Here is an 18,689-nt window from a genome sequence, read left to right as displayed (position 1 = left end):
CCGTTAGATCGGAAACTGTATAGATGATTTTTGGTCCTCGTTCACATTTACACCTTTTGGCATTCTTTCACTTACACTTTCTAACAAGTAACACGAGAACAAACGCTTTCACAACCCAAGCCCAGCGCTGGCAAAAAATTTGAATACGTGCAAAAACAAATCTTCACTGTTCACAAGAATTGAAATACTAATAATTTGTATTAATAGAATAAGATCCACGAAGCTATTTTTGGGCATCAAAAAAACACAACACAATTTATGCAAAAATGTCCCATGTGCAGGAAGCCTTTTTTCACAACCCGAATGTACTGCGGTCCGATCGCTACTGATCACAATTTCTCCTTTTCTCATTAACATTATCTCTCCTGCTTCGTTATCACGACACACCTACACAACTGTAATTGCCGAAGCGGTCGCCCGATCTTATCTTTCGCTCACACTTCGCTCCTCCTAGAGAGACGAATGAAAAAAGCTTGGTAAAAAAAACTCTTTGCTTCCTTGCGATCGAATGCGGTCTTATTTTTGTGGCATGGAAAATGTATGCATATGCATATAAATATTTAAATAACATAAAACACTCGTTTTGTGATAAGTAGAAAATCGATTTAAAGGAACAATGGTTCGATCATGAGGTAATGAATTAGTTAGAAAACGAAGCACCTTTCCCATACCAGCGTGTTGGTGAGGGGGCCGTGGCACAAAAGAAATGTCTCTTTTGCTACCAATACACTAATACACATTTCCGTTCTTCGAGGTCCCCCTGACTCTGCCACTCCGCCTGCTCCGACCCTGGTCTTGATAAGAACTAAACTTAAGAACTAAAGCAGTTCAAGTTCTATAGAATAAATGATTTAATTCAACTGATGTTTGGATACTTCTTTAACATTAATCATTGATTGTTTAAATTAATATCTATAGAATCCTTTTGCATCTTAGCGAGTAGCTCTTCCTGCCTATGAAAAACCACGATCCAGTGGAGATTTAAACCGAGAATGATTGGTTTTACTGCATAACATTAGGCGTACTATTCTTAAAACATTCTTTAAATTTACCCTTCAAATATACGGTTGTGATAAAATCGGAAGCAATGTTATAAAGACTTTCGATTTCCGCCTTAGTTGCCAGCTGGCTTAGCAGTAAAAGTTCCCGCTGTATGTGACCCTCCGTGTACGGACGCTTGATCATCTGCTCTATTCTCTTCAGCTCACGATCACGCAGCGGTACACCCTGCAGCCCCAGTAGCTCTATATCGGACGGAAATAGTCCAATCCACCGCATGGACGGCACCGCCAAGGAACGTTGCTGATGTACCATTGCCTACGGATATGGAATGTTTTTGTTTTATGAATGTCTGCAATCTGAAATATTAATGCGAATCTTACCAAAGAACCAAATTTATAGATGCAAAATATCTCTATACCGTGGGGATCTGCATCCATCAGGGCGTAAATAGGAACCTTCGCCCAATCTGCAATCTTTTTCAATAGTAATCTTGTGGAAACATCCGGATATCCTTTAGCCTGCAATGATCGCCAACAATCGAACTCTTAGAATATTCTATTGCCAAAGGGAATCTGTCATTTTCTCACCGTTACAAGAACAAGCGTCTCGGGAAAGAGATTCAAAATTCCATCCTCGAGCAACCGCTTGAAGACAGTGTCCTTCTCAACGACCAACACCATCTTAGCGGTCGTTCGTAACTCTACCACGCTGCTCACATCCAACGGTACCGGCGTGCCCCATCGATTGGTGCTACAGTCGATCGTTAGACCATCGCTCAATATCAGTACCATCGGTCCGGCGATCAATCCTTTCGAGGTGTTGAATACGTTCATTTCCCACGTATCCGCATCCAGCAGGGCACCGATGTCATCCAGCACGGCATAGGTATAGGCTGGCGTTTGTGCCACATCCAGATGAAGGTAGTAAAGTTCACGCTTTGTGCAGCTGGTACCGGTCGCAAGCAGCTGATAGATGGTGGCCAATATTTTCACCATCAACTGTAAGCGTCGTGCGTTAGATGGCCTGATCGCTCTTCCTTCGTGTGACGGGTCGGATGTCTGCAGGCTGCAAAGTAGTGCCCAAGTAAAAAATAATGAACAGTGCAAATAGTTACTAGTCTGGATTAGACATGGGACAAACGATGCTTTTAAAGCATTGAGTGCAGTCCAGTTCGATCAGTGTTGTGAACTGAACGCTTACGACAATAATTACTCCGGAGCAAGCTTCGGAGTTACTCCGGAGTAATCCGGAGTAAGTACTCGGGACTTACCCCGAAATTAAATCCGGATTAATCCGGATTCAGAGTATACTCCGGTTATACGTCGGAGTCGGAGTGGATTGTTGAATCCCATCATTAATGTGAACCGACCGCAACTAGACATGCTAATGTGTTGGCACGTGTATTACTGGCAGTTTCAGTACGAATGAAGAGTATTCGTATCTGTATTCGGCAAACTGAATCATCCTCACATTGAATTGTCGTATAAAGATTGGAACGAATCGAACGGTTCTGATTCAATACGCCCATGCCTAGTCTGGATACTTACATTCCATTCTCAATTGTGCACGTGTCCCATCGTGGTTTTCGACGTATCGTCAGTGCGGTACCTTCGTTAACACTGCGTTCGATTTGATGCAGCAACTCAACGATTCTAACCTGAATCTGCCGATGGTGTTCGGATATTTCGCTTTCATCCGTGTGCGATAAGGTGTCCTCTTTATCCGTGACAGCTTTTGTTTCATCGTATCCAGAATCTTTCTCACCGTTGTGTGACAAATGTTCCGGACCGTACTGTGTGTCAGTATTCCATTGCTCTTCCAACTGAGTGGAATGATCTGCCCAGCTCGCAGTGTAAGTGTGATGCGGTGTGACGCTTACTGTCGGTTGCGTACTAATGTCATTTAACTTTTGACCGTGCGGCGTAATACACTGCCGTTGTTCTCGAAGGTTACAATGTTCGCGCTGAACCAACGCAAAACAATCGTTTCCGTGTGTTTTGTTTGAACAATTGTCTGTTCGGAAGGTTTCTACAGATGATGTATTCGATTCGTTGTGTGTTTCGTACACTAAATTGTCCAGGTGTGAGAGTTTAATTCGAGTGCTGGCATCGTCTTCGGACAAATGTTCTTCCCGGCTGTCTTTGTGCTTACTGTCCGCGTCGGTAAATTCGTTAAACAAATCTACCAAATCCTTATCCCACGCTAAGGATTCCAATGGTACATCATCCGCCGAATCTGCATTTGATTGTGAAGACAAATCCGTAAGACTGGACGGCAAAAGTAGGCTACTTTTCGTACTGGAGAATAAATCGTCACTACTCTGAAAGATAAAAATAATATGTTTTCAACTAAAAGATCAAACGACGTTCGAGGCTTTAAATAAATGTTCGTTACCTCGCAATCTTTGAAAAAGTCTGCACTGGTTGAGGACATCCTTACACCGAAGAAGAAGAGCGTGACAGCTCAATAATGAAACTAAAAGGTAAGAACATGTTTTCATTTCTGTAAAAATAATTACAAACAAAGAACAAATACATACCATCAATATCGTATCACGTATCCGCTCAGTACACAGATAACGCGTATAGCTTCGATCCGAGTTTCACCTACTGCTGGCTGTATGCGCCATTTTGTAAATATCTTTGAACTATAACTGTTTTTCGAATGCTGAAATTAAATCGAAGCATCCGTGGAGAAAGGAATCGCAACGCATACTATTATGTATTCGCATTGCGAGTAATGCTTTTTTTAGTTTCGGATGCCGTGAACCTTCTTGAACTATCTTTTTTTTGACGTTAAAAAACCAGTGTATTTTCATACAGTACGAAAGTTAATGTGACCGTTGTATCCTATTCCTAACCACATAAGGTCAAATCTTGCCTAAAATCGGTTATCCGCGATTGGTCCTTGCCCTCATGCACTCTTTTGTCCTAAGAGAGGATTCATTGTCCACGCGCCCTCTAGTGGCTGCTAGCTGCGATTTGTCTTTTACTTTCTTGGCCCCCCCGTTGAAAATTTAAGGTTGGAAACTTAGTTATAGCTGATTGGTGAAATGATCTAGATAGAAATTCCAAGAAGTAAATGTTGTTGTTGTTTAAGGTTTAAAACCAAGAAGTAAATGTTCCTCTGTTTTACGTTAGGCTCAGCTTTTTTGTCAGCTTTTGTGTCATTAAACACCTTTAACAATTTTAATCATATTCTTATTTAAGGTTAGGAATTTAAAAAATATATTCCTCGAATTATTGGTTGGTGAAATAATACAGCAATTGTTTTTTGTTAAACATCTTGTTTAAACTTCAGTTGAACGCTCGACTGAGAATTTTTCGCATAAATATTTTATTATCAAACCTCGATTTTAGTGTATGTGCCTCTAACATGTATGTGCTATTGCTAGATTAGTTTCTTAACTTTACTTTCCTGTTATAACTACAATTATTCTGATCATTCACACAAACACTCTATAATTAGGTAATGGATATGTGGTGCATAATCGGAGCGGGTTCGTGTTGGAAGGCAATTTGAATGGGAATGGTTGAATCTGTTTCATTTCAGGTACTCGGTTAAGCAAGGAATTTTCGCATAAAATTTTTGCCATACTCGCTTTGCGTATTTCCGCCAGTTGCGCGGTTGTTAGATGGTTTCCATTTTCATAGAAAAAACGATCACCCTTCCTAGTGCGGTGGAATTGCTCCTTCAAAATGCATCGCAACACCAGTCCGGTTTCCGTGCCGTCGATCTTCTTCTCGAACGCCAATCCAACGGAGAGGTCAAGATCGTTCACCGACTTGTAATACGTGGCGAGAAGTTCGATTGCCTACATTGTAGAACAGGAGTTTAAGATAAAGATATTAAATTGAGCACGAAAAGACCTAAGTATGAAATGTACTTACTCCCGGCACCAGCAGTTGGTTATAATCTGCCCACGTTGTAGCACGCTGGTTCAAGCACAGATACACAAAATCATTGTATCCAGCCAGACCATGATCTCGACCACGTTGAATGTCGAGCGATTTAAGATCCGTGCCGAACATGTTGTTGAAGCGGAAGAGGAAATGTTTGGTAGCCGGATCGAGACTTACATCGTTCAGTCCCATTGGCTGCGAGGTAAGTCCACGCAACAGCTCAGGGTAACGATCAGACGCTTCTTCCAGGATACTTGGATTGTTGGTGTGATCGTTGATGTTGACACTGTACAGCGATTGTCGACTTTCCTCAAAGAGTCTAGGTACAATAATGTGAAGGGATATTTAGAAAAAAATTCTTTGAACACAGTTATACTACTTACTTCAGCCGCCCTTGTATGGAGGAATGGAAAAATCGGAACGCAGCAGTAGTGTGAGAATTAATAACAGACGGATCGATAGTTGGACTGTAATCATTTGTAGGAGTTCTCGCTGTGTAAAGCAGTTGCTGCTCCACCATGTAGTCTCGGCCCAAGAAATTTGGCAACCATTCGTTGTACACGATGTGCTGATACTGGGCAATGTTGATGCTACGGGCTCGTTGGAATATTTCTTCTGCTGATAAATTGGCATTAAAAGTCCGTAGGAGCTTAGCGATACGATTATGCTCTCGGGCGAACGTTATTTGAAGTATTGCCAAATGTGGACTCTGATTCGATCGTCCATCTCCGGTAAGGTAGCAAGCTTCCTCCGGGGTTTTGAGTGTACAGGTAGCACTTGCATTCGGATGTCTTGGAGGCCAATCCTGACCATTACGCGGCTCAACTTTCAACAACCCCGTGTTCGGGTCACGAAGTTGGAGGCTCTCTTGAACGGAATTTCCATACACGACTGACAGATCCAGATAATGGCTCACGGCATTGATCTGTTCCGCCCGAGCACAGTTGGAAGGACTCTCGTCACAGGTGGTCAGAGTACGGATTAGTCCCAAACACTCAATACCACGCATTGAGAACACGGGATCATCGGGTGAAACAGGAATAGCGAAACATCTAGGTCCTCGCGCAGGTTGTAAACGACCATTAGCACAGCAGGGTAACGGATCGCGAACTGTAAGCAAATGATCACTTAGATTCAATCGCCGAGATGTTTCACAGCACGAACATCTGGTCTAAACATTACCTCCACGCGTGAGCGCCATATCATGAGCAACGATTTGTCCAAACTGCATGTTAGCGAGCGAGAACTCGGGACTTTCCTGTACACCCTCCTGGAAGACCTTAACTGACAGCATTCTAGCGTTTGGTAAATCACTTCCATCCTTTGCGAAGGACGGCGTAGATCGTCCATCACTGTACTTGGCAGGTATTAATCGCGAAAACACTGTATTGGCCGCACCCAACGATGGAAGTTGCAGGTTGTTACAGGTTCCATCAAACGTACGATAAGGATTGTTGGGACATTGACCTAAGATTTGCTGCAGGTTCGCTATCCACAGTAGAATAAACACAAAGAACGGTTGCTTCATTAGTTGTCTCTATCACTACCACTCGCCAAACAGAGGATATGTTCAGAGACGACAGGCGCAATGGGTTTATATACTATTGCGAAATGAAACACTTGTCCCAAGCGATCGATGGAAGTTCTAAAAAACCGGGGCATTCTAAAAATTGAGGGCAAGTAAACAAACATAGCATGATTGACACAAAAAAGGAAAACAACTGGCACAAATAATTGCGACAAGTGTTAAACGTTCTCAAAATTCTAACGGGGAAAAATAATGTTGTAAGATAGTAAAAATTTAAAATTTATTTATATTGTTTAAAGTATTTTGAAGTAAGAAATTACAGGAAAAACAATATATCGAAGCGTTAAAATCTTTTGAAATTCGCTGTAGAATTTTACAAGATCAATTCTAGTCAACAAACTGATTTATTTAAACTCTAGATTTTTATAAAACATTTTAAAAATAAATTATTAAAAAATGCCAAAAAATAATGCCATAGAAAAAACCCTGCAATTTTAGGTAAAAGCCCCCGAAATGAATTGCACTTCTAATCAGAGCATGTATTTTCTATCGCAGTTTAATTAGGTCAATTAGCTGTTTTTGACCTAATTTGTCATTTGCTCAGTTGTGGAATCTACGGAAGAAGCCACACGCGTCTCCATATCCTCTTACGATACATTTGTAGTTGAAACAGGTGAAGACATTTCGTAAATTGCGTAATTAAGATCTTTTTTACCACTTTTGTCGAATTTGAAGAACTCGTCGAAAGAAAAAGGCTGATGTTGCGGTCGCAATGTTAGATTTGTGGCGTAACTAGCAAGCAAGCTCGCACGCAAGCCAGCGGCGAGTACTAAACACCGAAGTGTAGCTGCATGAGTTCGGATATCCGATCGAGGAAAACTGCGCGGCCGATACTGACCAGGAAGGTCAATGTGAAATAAAACGCTCTCTGTTATCCTGACCACGAAGCAAACCGGACGTGTAAGATATCATCCTTTTTCCACATCCGAATACACCCTTTGATATTCCATAGATTTGAATATTTGTTTAAAAATTCTAACGTATCGCTTGGGATCGTTGAGGTAGACCAAAATAAACAGAATTTTGTAAAGGTCTGTTTTTACGATACCATCAATAAACATTGGTAAATTAATCATGCGTCGAGTAGGTCTTACGAAGCAGGTCTAAGATAGGAAATTAAAACAACCGACTCAACTGCAATAAACAGCTTGGGAAAGGAATGCATGTGCAGCACAATGAGGTATACTAAGGCACTAAGCACTAAGGTATACTAAGGTAAAGAAATTTGTTAATGAAATTAGGTTTCTTCAAAACTTGAACGAAGAACGTCTCGACTTTCAGTTGAATTTTCTTGATCTCTCCTTTTGCTTTGAAGCTCATCCGAGTCTTCTGACCAATCCGAAAAGTTGATATTACCGGATTGTTTCACTTTCGTAGAATAGGTTCCTACGTACCGAGAACACTAGCGGGAAGTTTAATGAACAATTGGCGACATTAACCCTTTTTGTTAAGAAACTCAACTATCCTGTTTTGCGGTTGAAACTACTCGGAACTCGGAAGGCCTCTTCTTCGCGTGGCCTGGCAGCTAACAGCTGATAACATGGAATAGAATAAGCTATCATTGATCAGTGGCTAATAAAATTAGAAATAAAAATGCAGTAAGTGGTAGAAATTTTGTGGCAGATTTCGATTATTTTCTCATTCTTTAGATAACGAGTTGCTGTGAATCTCTTTATTTTTCTAGATCGATCACGATCTTTAGAGTAGATAAATCTTGAACATCCTATAAATTAGAATTACATGTATTCTACAGAAAAGTTCTATTACTCGAAACGTTTGCAAACGCAACAATGTTGGATCTATTGACTTGAATTTCACTTTAATGATCCTCAGTCAACGCACATTGTTAGGTTCTTCCTGAAGAACAAATGTAACGTGTTAGGATCTTGTTTAGGCGCTGCTGTAGCTGCTACAATCGAGCAAACCGATGGAACTAGAACCAATCAACGTAATCATATAGAGAAGCTCCATCAGATTACATAAAACGTACCAGACATGATTTAATTTTGTTAAAGTTTAACCGATATACTGCATATTTGTTAGAATTACGCTATAATAAGTACGCAGATCCGACCGAGTCCGCATCCATCCGGGTTGGCATGCGGAGTACAACATGTACTACACAGTATAAGCCATGAATGCGACGGCATTTGTGGATAGTTTCCGAAGTACACTTGCGGAGATGAGGAAGCGTCCTGATTGGAGCTTGTGGAAAAACGCAATACATGAGGAAATGGACTCATTAGAACGAAACAAAACGTGGACGCTTGTCAAACTTCCGCAAGAGCGTGTACCTAATACATTCAAGTGGCTGTTTAAGATACAGGGTTTTTCTATTCAGTTTAGACTAGCCGCACACTTTTTCCTACTCGGCGCACTTGATTATTAGCAAGTAGCATGTTTGTTTGCCTACCTGCGTTAAAAATCAAGTGCGCAGAGCAGGAAAAAGTGTGCGGCTAGTCTAAACTGAATAGAAAAACCCTGTAAAGCAGAATGAGGCTAATGGAAAAACGCGATATAAAGCGAGACTTGTAGCTCGTGGATTCAGCCAGAAAGCAGGATTTGATTCTGGCGAAGCATATTCTCCTGTGGCGCGCCTAGACACCGTGCGAGCAGTTCTGGCGGTGGTGAATGAACAAATGATGACGATACATCAGATGGACGTCAAAACTGCGTTCCTCAACGAGCAGTTGGAAAAGGAGATCTTTATGACTCAACCTGAAGGTTTTTGTAAAGATAAGAGTCAGGTATGTCTCCTGAGTTAGTGGCATTAAGTATAGCTGTATGCCATGGGATTTGGTTGGTGCGCTTACTGAAGGAGTTATCGATTGATCCGAAGGGACCGGTTGTATACTACGAAGACAACCAATCTACGATACAGGTCGTCGAGGAGGAGCGAGACACTGGACGTTTGAAGCATGTCGATGTTCGGCATCGATTCATCCGTGAAGAGGTTCAATGGGGGCGCATAGCTGTTCGATACGTTCCAACTGGTGAGAAGGTTGCGGATTTGATGACTAAGGACTTGGCCTAGTGTTGATCGCAACATACAGCAGTTTACCGATCATCCTCTGATATCCGTAATTGCTTGCAAGCGGGCTTCCATTTTCTGCATTCTTAACACTAGAACTACCGGACCAGTCATTTTGACTGGAACGCTTCATTTTCATCACATAATTTTTTAGGGTTAAACAATTCTAAGGTAGTTCAAACATGAGTTTCACATATATATTCTATAGTACGATCTGCAATAAACAAAAAAATATACTCCAACTCTTCGAAATTGTTTAAAAATTAACCACAAACGAAAAACGCTTAAAACGCTTGGTAGTTCTAGTGTTAATGCAGGGGGTCGAGGGGCGATAACGCAGTAAGAAAAAATCAGCTTTAGTGGCGAAACAGCGGCTTACTATCTCTAAAATACCTCCTCCGAGCAGAATACAAACTTATCCACCCTGAAACTTCTCCTCCGATTCTACCTCTAGCAACTGAGAGCTTGTGTTACACTTTGAGTTCTACCTAACGGCATCCAGTTGCTGGCGCACTACTGCAGAGAATTCTCCGGCAGGCGATTGACGCTATAGAGTTTGCAAAAGAAATCATCCAGATGTTGCACATCATTGCATTTAAAAAAAAATATCCTTTTCCTCTCCTCACAATCATTTTTTTTGTTAAATTTGTTTCTCCTTTTAGAAGCTTATCGAATAATTCAATTGTAAACCCACAATAGTGAGTACGTATAAGTGTAACTTTTACACATAGTAAAACAGTCTAGTTTATGGTTTATACGTAGGTTGTGTAAGTCTTTATAGTAGTGTTAGTACAGGGTATGGTTCAAATACGGCCTTGAGAAACTGATATGAATAACTGATCACACTGTATGAAGATTTTCAAACACTGTTCTTCGCTTATTACTGTTAAAGGTTGGAAATTTTGCAAACATCAGCCCAAAATAATATTTGGTTGGTGAAATGATTCAATTGGAAGTAGTTGAGATTTATCACGTGCGAGAGACGTGTGCCTTCGTTCTAAATAACGCTCACCTTGATGAGATGCCGCTAAACAGCTGTATTGACTTTTCCTATTGAATTTACCAGACACTTCTTCGACTTGTGTATGCTTAAGGTTGGGAACTTAGTTATAGCTGATTGGTGAAATGATCCAGATAGAAATTCCAAGAAGTAAATGTACCTCTGTTTTACGTTAGGCTCAGCTTTTTTGTCAGCTTTTGTGTCACTAAACACCTTTATCAATTTAAATCATATTCTTATTTAAGGTTGGGAATTTAAAAAATATAGTCCTCGAATTATTGGTTGGTGAAATAATACAGCAATTGTTTTTTGTTAAACATCTTTAAACTTCAGTTGAACGCTCGATTGAGAATTTTTCACATAAATATTTTATTATCAAACCTCGATTTTAGTGTGGCTCTAACATGTACGTGCTATTGCTAAATTAGTTTCTTAACTTTACTTTCCTGTTATAACTACAATTATTCTGATCATTCACACAAACAAATTCAGTGTGGCTCTAACATGTATGTGCTATTGCTAGATTAGTTTCTTAACTTTACTTTCCTGTTATAACTACAATTATTCTGATCATTCACACAAACACTCTATAATTAGGTAATGTATATGAAGTGCATAATCGGAGCGGGTTCGTGTTGGAAGGCAATTTGAATGGGAATGGTTGAATCTGTTTCATTTCAGGTACCCGGTTAAGCAAGGAATTTTCGCATAAAATTTTTGCCATACTCGCTTTGCGTATTTCCGCCAGTTGCGTGGTTGTTAGATGGTTTCCATTTTCATAGAAAAAACGATCACCCTTCCTAGTGCGGTGGAATTGTTCCTTCAAAATGCATCGCAACACCAGTCCGGTTTCCGTGCCGTCGATCTTCTTCTCGAACGCCAATCCAACGGAGAGGTCAAGATCGTCCACTGATTCGTAGTATGTGCTAAGTAACGCTATCGCCTTGATACAGGATCATGTAAAAAATTATTAGCGCGAGTGTATTTCAGGCAACGGGGATGGACTAAACCGATACTCACCTCGGGCAGTAGCACCTTGTTGTAATCTTCCCACGTTGTAGCACGTTGACGGTAGCAGTAAAACGCAAAGTCGTTGTATCCGGGCAGACCATGATCGCGCGCACGCTGAATGTCGAGCGATTTAAGATCCGTGCCGAACATGTTGTTGAAGCGGAAGAGGAAATGTTTGGTAGCCGGATCGAAACTGGTGTCATGCAGTCCCATCGGTTGTGTTGTAAGTCCGCGCAGTAGCTCAACATAACGATCAGGCGCTTCTTCCAGGATATTAGGATTGTTGGTGTGATCGTTGAAGTCAACATTGTACAGCGATCGTCGACTTTCCTCATACAGTCTAGGTATAACAATACGAACGGACATTAAGCGAATTCTACCTGCAGCAGGGTTTATATTACTTACCTGAGTATGCCCTGTATAGAGGAATGGAAAAAGCGGAACGCAGCATTGCTGTGGGAATTAATAGCAGACGGATCGATAGTTGGACTGTAATCATTTGTAGGAGTTCTCGCTGTGTAAAGCAGTTGCTGCTCCACCATGTAGTCTCGGCCCAAGAAATTTGGCAACCATTCGTTGTACACGATGTGCTGATACTGGGCAATGTTGATGCTACGGGCTCGTTGGAATATTTCTTCTGCTGATAAATTGGCATTAAAAGTCCGTAGGAGCTTAGCGATACGATTATGCTCTCGGGCGAACGTAATCTGAAGTATTGCCAAATGTGGACTCTGATTCGATCGTCCATCTCCGGTAAGGTAGCAAGCTTCTTCCGGGGTTTTGAGTGTACAGGTAGCACTTGCATTCGGATGTCTTGGAGGCCATTCCTGACCATTACGCGGCTCAACTTTCAACAAGCCCGTGTTCGGTTCTCGAAGTTGGACACTCTCTTGAACGGAGTTTCCGTACACCACAGACAAATCTAAAAAGTAAGTAACGCTATTGATCTGTTCCGCCCGAGTACAGTTGGAAGGATTCGTGTCACAGGTGGTCAGAGTACGGATTAGTTCCAAACACTCAATACCACGGATTGAGAACGCGGGATCATTAGGTGCCACAGAGATGGGTAAACATCTAGGTCCTCGCGCAGGTTGTAAACGACCATTAGCACAGCAGGGTAACGGATCAAGTACTGTAAGCAAATAAGATTACTTGGGTCAATCACTGAGATGTTTCACAGCACGAAGATCTGGCCTAAACGTTACCTCCACGCGTGAACGACATATCATGAGCAATGATTTGTCCAAACTGCATGTTAGCGAGCGAGAACTCGGGACTTTCCTGTACACCCTCCTCGAAGACCTTAACTGACAGCATTCTAGCGTTTGGTAAATCACTTCCATCCTTTGCGAAGGACGGCGTAGATCGCCCATCACTGTACTTGGCAGGTATTAATCGCGAAAACACTGTATTGGCCGCACCCAACGATGGAAGTTGCAGGTTGTTACAGGTTCCATCAAACGTACGATAAGGATTGTTGGGACATTGACCTAAGATTCGCTGCAGGTTCGCTATCCACAGTAGAATAAACACCAAGAACGGTTGCTTCATTGTTTGTCCCTATCACTACCACTCGCCAAACAGAGGTTATGTTCTGAGACGACTGGTGCAATGGGTTTATATACTATTGCGAAATGAAACACTTGTCCCAAGCGATCGATGGAAGTTCTAAAAAAAACGGAAAATTCTAAAAAAAAAAACAGAGCAAAAGTAAACAGACGTAGGATGATTGACAAAAATGGAAAACAACTTCTGGCACAAATATTTGCTACAAGTGTTGAAAGTATTTTTGTTCTCAAATGTTCTCAAAGTTTCGCAAAGTTCTAACCGGGGAAAAATAATGTTATGAAAAAGTAAAAGTTTAAAATTTATTTATCTTGCTGAAAATATTTTTAATTAAAAATTAGCAGGAAAAAGGAATGTTTCTAAGCGTTAAAATGTTTTGAAATTCGTACTAAACCAAGCCCAGTCGTCACCTGCAAGCTGATAAGATCGTTTTCAATCATCGGATTTATTTAAATTTTATAAAACAGTTTAAAAATAAATTATTACAAGGTACCAAAGAATAATGTCGTAGAACACCCCTGCAATTTTAGGTAAAAGCCCCCCGAAATGAATTGCACTTCCAATCAGAGCCAATATTTCCTATCGCAGCGCAAAATTAGCTGCTTTCAAGCTAATTTGTCTTTTGCTCAGTTGTGTAAACTACGGAAGAAGCCACACGCGTAGTTCTCCATATTCTTCTACGTTGGTTGTGTCGTTGAAACAGCTGCAGACATTTCCTAATTTTGCGTAATTGAGATTTTCGTACCATTTTTGTCGAATTTGAAGAACTCTGCGACAGTTGAAAAGATTGATAACAGTGACTAGAATAAGCTATTATTCATCAGTGGCTAACAGAAGAAGAAATTAAAATGCTATACCTAAGCAGTAGAAGTTTATTGGAAAAATTTGATCTATTAGATACGGTAGGCTATAAAACTGATGACGGTGTGCTGTGAACCTCTTTATTTATCTAGATCGATCACGATCTTTAGAGTCTTGAACATCTTATAAATTAGAAGTACATGTATTCAGAAAAGTTCTATTTCTCGAAACGTTGGATCTACTGATTGTACTGAATTTCATTTTAATGATCCTCAGTCAACGCACAAGGTTCGGTTCTTCCTGAAGAACAAATATAACGTTTTAGGATCTTATTAAGGCGCTGCTCTATCAGCGATCAGCGATTTGGGAGGCCCGGTGGTGTATTTGATAAACGGCGCCGGTCCACGCGGCAGGACCGGGTTCAAATCCCATACGGACCGTCCCCCCGTAGCAAGGACTGACTATCCGGCTACGTGGTAAAATAAGTCTAGTAAGCCAGAAATGGCCGGCGTGGCCTGTAAGGTCGTTAAAGCCAAGAAGAAGTCTATCAGCGATCGAGCTAACCGATGTAACTAGAACAAACTGACGTAATCATATAGAGAAGATCCATCAAATTACTTAGAACGTGCCAGACATACAACGTCATCGAACAAAACATTTTGATTTCATCTGCTACGTCAGTGCCTCACCTTGAAATGATATGTCGTTACATGCATAATGTCGGGTTTTTTATTTGTCCACGATGCCCGACAGCTGTAAAAAAGGGTAGCATTTATTATTTAACCAAGGAAGCAATTTCGGTCATTGTTCCAGTTGGACAGTATGCCTGAAATGTTTATGCACCTATTTAAAAAAATAACAACGAACAACCTACATCGATGTCCAAGTACCTGCTACTTGGTTAATTTTATTGCCATCTTATCGATCATTTCCATCGTTTAACAGACGGCTAAAAACGTCCAAGCAACTTAGGACTTATACCCTTCCATTAAACATTTATACGTGGCGAAGATGAGAAATCTAACCGATATATACTATGTCCCACTCACGTTTTAAAACTCTCGGAGATTTGGAGTTGGCAACGTACTGCACAATTTCAGCTGGTTAATATTCGATGGCAGATGGAATGCGGCTGGCTGTATCTGTGCAACGTTCGCTGTTGTATCACACAGAATCCGTGCCATGTTAGCTTTGCGTATTTCCGCCAGTTGTCTTGCGGTGAAGTGGTTACCATTTTCATAGAAAAACCGATCACCCTTCCTAGTGCGACGGAACTGATCTGCCAAAATGCAACGCGTCACCATACCGGATTCGATGCCGTCCACCTTCTTCTCGAACGCCAACCCAACAGAGAGGTCAAGATCGTTCACCGACTTGTAATACGTGGCGAGAAGTTCGATTGCCTACATTGTAGAACAGGAGTTGAAGATAAAGATATTAAATTGAGCAAGAAAAGACCTAAGTATGAAATGTACTTACTCCCGGCACCAGCAGTTGGTTATAATCTGCCCACGTTGTAGCACGCTGGTTCAAGCAGAGATACACAAATTCATTGTATCCAGCCAGACCATGATCGCGACCACGTTGAATGTCGAGCGATTTAAGATCCGTGCCGAACATGTTGTTGAAGCGGAAGAGGAAATGTTTGGTAGCCGGATCGAGACTTACATCGTTCAGTCCCATTGGCTGCGAGGTAAGTCCACGCAACAGCTCTGGGTAACGATCAGACGCTTCTTCCAGGATACTTGGATTGTTGGTGTGATCGTTGATGTTGACACTGTACAGCGATTGTCGACTTTCCTCAAAGAGTCTAGGTACAATAATGTGAAGGGATATTTAGAAAAAAATTCTTTGAACACAGTTATACTACTTACTTCAGCCGCCCTTGTATGGAGGAATGGAAAAATCGGAACGCAGCAGTAGTGTGAGAGTTAATGACCGCAGGATGGATGAACTCTCCGTAATCGTTTGTAGGACCCGCCGCCTGATACAGCAATTGACGCTCAATCATAAAACTGCGACCCAAAAAGATGGGTAGCCACTCCTCGAAAACGATGTACTGGTACTGGGCAATGTTAATACGCCGAGCCTCCTGGAATAGTTTCTCAGCATTCCACGTTGGGTTTAGTGCCTGCAGACCTCTAGCGATACGGTTATGCTCTCGAACGAACGTAATCTGAAGTATTGCCAAATGTGGACTCTGATTTGCTCGTCCATCTCCGGTAAGGTAACAAGCATCGTTCGGGGTCTTGAGTGTGCAGGTAGTACTTGCATTCGGATGTCTTGGAGGCCAATCCTGACCATTACGCGGCTCAACTTTCAAGAATCCCGTGTTCGGGTCTCGAAGTTGAAGGCTCTCTTGAACGGAATTTCCATACACGACTGACAGATCCAGATAATGGCTCACGGCATTGATCTGTTCCGCCCGAGTACAGTTGGAAGGACTCTCGTCACAGGTGGTCAGAGTACGGATTAGTCCCAAACACTCAATACCACGTTCTGAGAACACGGGATCATCGGGTGAAACAGGAATAGGGAAACATCTAGGTGCACGGTTTGGTTGTAAACGACCATTAGCACAGCAGGGTAACGGATCACGAACTGTAAGAAAAAAGATCACCTGGGTCAATCACTGAGATTCAGCACAACACGAAGATTTGGTCTAAACATTACCTCCACGCGTTAACGCCATATCATGAGCAACGATTTGTCCAAACTGCATGTTAGCGAGCGAGAACTCAGGACTGTTCTGTATTCCCTCCTGGAAGACCTCAACCGACAGCACTCTAGCGTTCGGAAGATCACTACCGTCAGTTGCCACGGGAGGGCTCGATTTGCCATCAGCATACTTGGGGTTTACTATCCGCGCGAAAGGTGTATTGGCAGCACCCCATGATGGATTCACCACATGGTTGCAGGTTCCATCAAACGTACGATAAGGGCTGCTGGGACACTGTTGGCTTGTGGCTTGTTGAAACGTTAGAAACAACTGTAGAATATGTACTACGCACAATTTGTTGCGAGGTCCCATTTTGTAATATGATTTATCTGGAAAGATCCGATTTTTTCCTTTATATAGGAAATTTTTGGCATTTGTTTGCTAAACGTCTGGCACGCATCCATTTGCAAAAACAAGGTCCACCCATACAAATGGGAGGCACAGTAACGGATAACATGAAAGATCCAACTCTCTCTTAAACTTCTATGGTTTTGATTAGAATTTACGAGATATAGGGTACTTTTTGAGACTCCAATGTTCTTGGGGTTGATTAGCTTAAAAATTCACGATTTTTATTTCTTACATACAACCTAAAGTTACTAAAGTAAAAGTGAAAGATTGAAATTTAATTGAGTACTAATTTTGCCGCAACTGTAATTGTTTGTATGAAGAAGTTGGAGCGGTGTATTCGCAAAACGAAGCTGTTTATGACAACTCTCCAAAGCTTTACACAGCTGCTTTTAATAGGAGAGTATATAGAGACAATCAGATAGTGGAATAACAGTATGTTTTTACGATAACAAGCGAAGTTTTTTGTAGAAGGATATCTCTGAGGGTGAAGGGGTAAAATGTTGAATTATCTACGTTTTACTTAATATTTCCGTTTTCCTTGAGTCACATCAATTTATGTTAATATTTTTGAATAATTTTGTTCAAATGTAAAACTGTAAAATATTTTCTCAAAAATTTTGTATTTCTAAAACTTAGTGTGTATTTGTTTCGACTAGTAAAATTATGGTGTATTTTTCGTGATAAGATCACCTGAACAAACATTGCCCGATTGTACGGTGATTCTTAGAGACTGGCATCCCTTACCTAGGAAGAAGCAGTAAAACAGCTGCACATATGTTAGGTTTTCGTTCTACTTTACATCGAGATATTTCTAGCTTCACACATGTTTCATTTATGCACGACGAATAATTTTGTGTGTGTGTGTGTGTGTGTGTGTGTGTGTGTATGTGTGTGTGTGCAAAAAAGTGAGTAATATTTTGGAAGGTTTACTTACGTTCATTACGCACGTGTATGACTAAAATTTGTACAAGAGTCTTAGCGTTTTGGTTGGAAACGAATATTGCGCAATAGCGAATACAGATTACGATTTCAGATAGAGTAAGAACTGTAAGGCTTGGTTCTTATTTACTTGTATCCCTGTTGTGTTTAGTTTGCTCTAATGTAGCGAATATGTTCCATTAAGGACAAATAAGTCACAAATGAGAATAGCCCAAATACTTTTTATTAGCCACGCTCTGTATATTCCAAATGTATCAACCAACTGTATAAAAAAAGATTTCTCATTTTTCGACCCGATACTAAACAATTTCATGACTCTGTTTAAGTCATGACACGAGTCAGTGCAAAAAGGATCACATTATGAAGTAGATGTTTCGGCTAGTGCCTCATAGATAGCGCTAGTAGCTAGCGTTAATAGACCGGTGCTATTTGAAAGTTTAATTAATTTAATTTTTGTTTCATCATTAAAATATATATGATACGTTTGTTTTAGTGTGGGCAAATAGTAAACATTTATGCTAGATATTATAATTTAAATTAAATAGTTCCTTTATAATCTGAGCTCTCATCGCCAAAATTCCGTAGATTGCGTGAGTGAAGAATTTTCCTGTGACTGTAGAATGATCAACCCGATGTCTGATCATCAATGTAACTGTCGCTAGTGGCTTCTAATCCAAGAGAGGTGAACATTTGGACGACATCCTATAAGATCTTTGAACCAAGATGATCTTTGTCACAGTTCAACAATATTGGTGCAAGGAGGAAGAATATAATAGACG

The 18,689-nt window shown here is 41.0% G+C and overlaps 3 protein-coding genes across 6 annotated transcripts; all 3 read right to left on the bottom strand.

Moving 5' to 3' along the window:
* Nucleotides 1–169: 169 nt before the first annotated feature.
* LOC125768468 (meiotic recombination protein SPO11) lies at nt 170–4,012 on the bottom strand. The gene is made up of 6 exons (XM_049436171.1): nt 3,542–4,012; nt 3,397–3,477; nt 2,550–3,322; nt 1,590–2,067; nt 1,383–1,520; nt 170–1,317 (listed from the first exon to the last, which is right to left on the bottom strand). The coding sequence occupies exons 2-6, from the start codon at nt 3,433–3,435 to the stop codon at nt 1,003–1,005; spliced, it is 1,743 nt and encodes a 580-aa protein (XP_049292128.1). The 5' UTR covers nt 3,436–3,477; nt 3,542–4,012; the 3' UTR covers nt 170–1,002.
* Nucleotides 4,013–4,304: 292 nt separating this feature from the next.
* On the bottom strand, nt 4,305–18,625 carry LOC125768465 (peroxidase-like). 4 transcript variants are annotated; one of them, XM_049436166.1, is made up of 5 exons: nt 16,575–18,625; nt 16,449–16,502; nt 5,288–5,960; nt 4,893–5,223; nt 4,305–4,816 (listed from the first exon to the last, which is right to left on the bottom strand). In XM_049436166.1, the coding sequence occupies exons 1-5, from the start codon at nt 16,930–16,932 to the stop codon at nt 4,448–4,450; spliced, it is 1,785 nt and encodes a 594-aa protein (XP_049292123.1). In that variant the 5' UTR covers nt 16,933–18,625; the 3' UTR covers nt 4,305–4,447. The 4 variants fall into 4 exon arrangements, with proteins under 4 accessions (XP_049292123.1, XP_049292121.1, XP_049292122.1 ...); XM_049436164.1 differs by lacking the exons at nt 4,893–5,223; nt 5,288–5,960 and adding an exon at nt 15,381–15,711 and having other exon boundaries at nt 4,311–4,816; nt 15,776–16,502; nt 16,575–17,567; XM_049436165.1 differs by lacking the exon at nt 5,288–5,960 and having other exon boundaries at nt 4,311–4,816; nt 15,776–16,502; nt 16,575–17,567.
* On the bottom strand, nt 11,020–13,085 carry LOC125768491 (peroxidase-like). Its single transcript, XM_049436233.1, has 4 exons — nt 12,740–13,085; nt 11,940–12,666; nt 11,544–11,874; nt 11,020–11,466 (listed from the first exon to the last, which is right to left on the bottom strand). Exons 1-4 carry the CDS (start codon nt 13,083–13,085, stop codon nt 11,098–11,100), a joined length of 1,773 nt encoding a protein of 590 aa, XP_049292190.1. The 3' UTR covers nt 11,020–11,097.
* Nucleotides 18,626–18,689: the final 64 nt, after the last annotated feature.

The sequence above is a fragment of the Anopheles funestus genome, chromosome 3RL, assembly GCF_943734845.2.
Source record: "Anopheles funestus chromosome 3RL, idAnoFuneDA-416_04, whole genome shotgun sequence".
NCBI lineage: Eukaryota > Metazoa > Arthropoda > Insecta > Diptera > Culicidae > Anopheles > Anopheles funestus.
The sequence above is the reverse complement of the archived record's forward strand: the minus strand, read 5'-3'. Positions and strand labels throughout refer to the sequence as shown.

What these genes read in the sequence shown, in the direction of transcription:
- LOC125768468 (XM_049436171.1), bottom strand. Translation starts at nt 3,435, where the DNA reads ATGTCCTCAACCAGTGCAGACTTTTTCAAAGATTGCGAG. An exon ending in AGACGCTTGTTCTTGTAACG is followed by an intron (nt 1,521 to 1,589) that starts GTGAGAAAATGA and finishes CGATCATTGCAG; the next exon opens with GCTAAAGGATATCCGGATGT. An exon ending in TCTATAAATTTGGTTCTTTG is followed by an intron (nt 1,318 to 1,382) that starts GTAAGATTCGCA and finishes CCATATCCGTAG; the next exon opens with GCAATGGTACATCAGCAACG.
- LOC125768491 (XM_049436233.1), bottom strand. Translation starts at nt 13,085, where the DNA reads ATGAAGCAACCGTTCTTGGTGTTTATTCTACTGTGGATAGCGAACCTG. An exon ending in TCTATACAGGGCATACTCAG is followed by an intron (nt 11,875 to 11,939) that starts GTAAGTAATATA and finishes TGTTATACCTAG; the next exon opens with ACTGTATGAGGAAAGTCGAC. An exon ending in ACAAGGTGCTACTGCCCGAG is followed by an intron (nt 11,467 to 11,543) that starts GTGAGTATCGGT and finishes TCCTGTATCAAG; the next exon opens with GCGATAGCGTTACTTAGCAC.
- LOC125768465 (XM_049436166.1), bottom strand. Translation starts at nt 16,932, where the DNA reads ATGGGACCTCGCAACAAATTGTGCGTAGTACATATTCTACAGTTGTTT. An exon ending in TATGGCGTTAACGCGTGGAG is followed by an intron (nt 16,503 to 16,574) that starts GTAATGTTTAGA and finishes TTTTTCTTACAG; the next exon opens with TTCGTGATCCGTTACCCTGC. An exon ending in TTTACAACCAAACCGTGCAC is followed by an intron (nt 5,961 to 16,448) that starts CTAGATGTTTCC and finishes CTGCGCGAGGAC; the next exon opens with CTAGATGTTTCGCTATTCCT.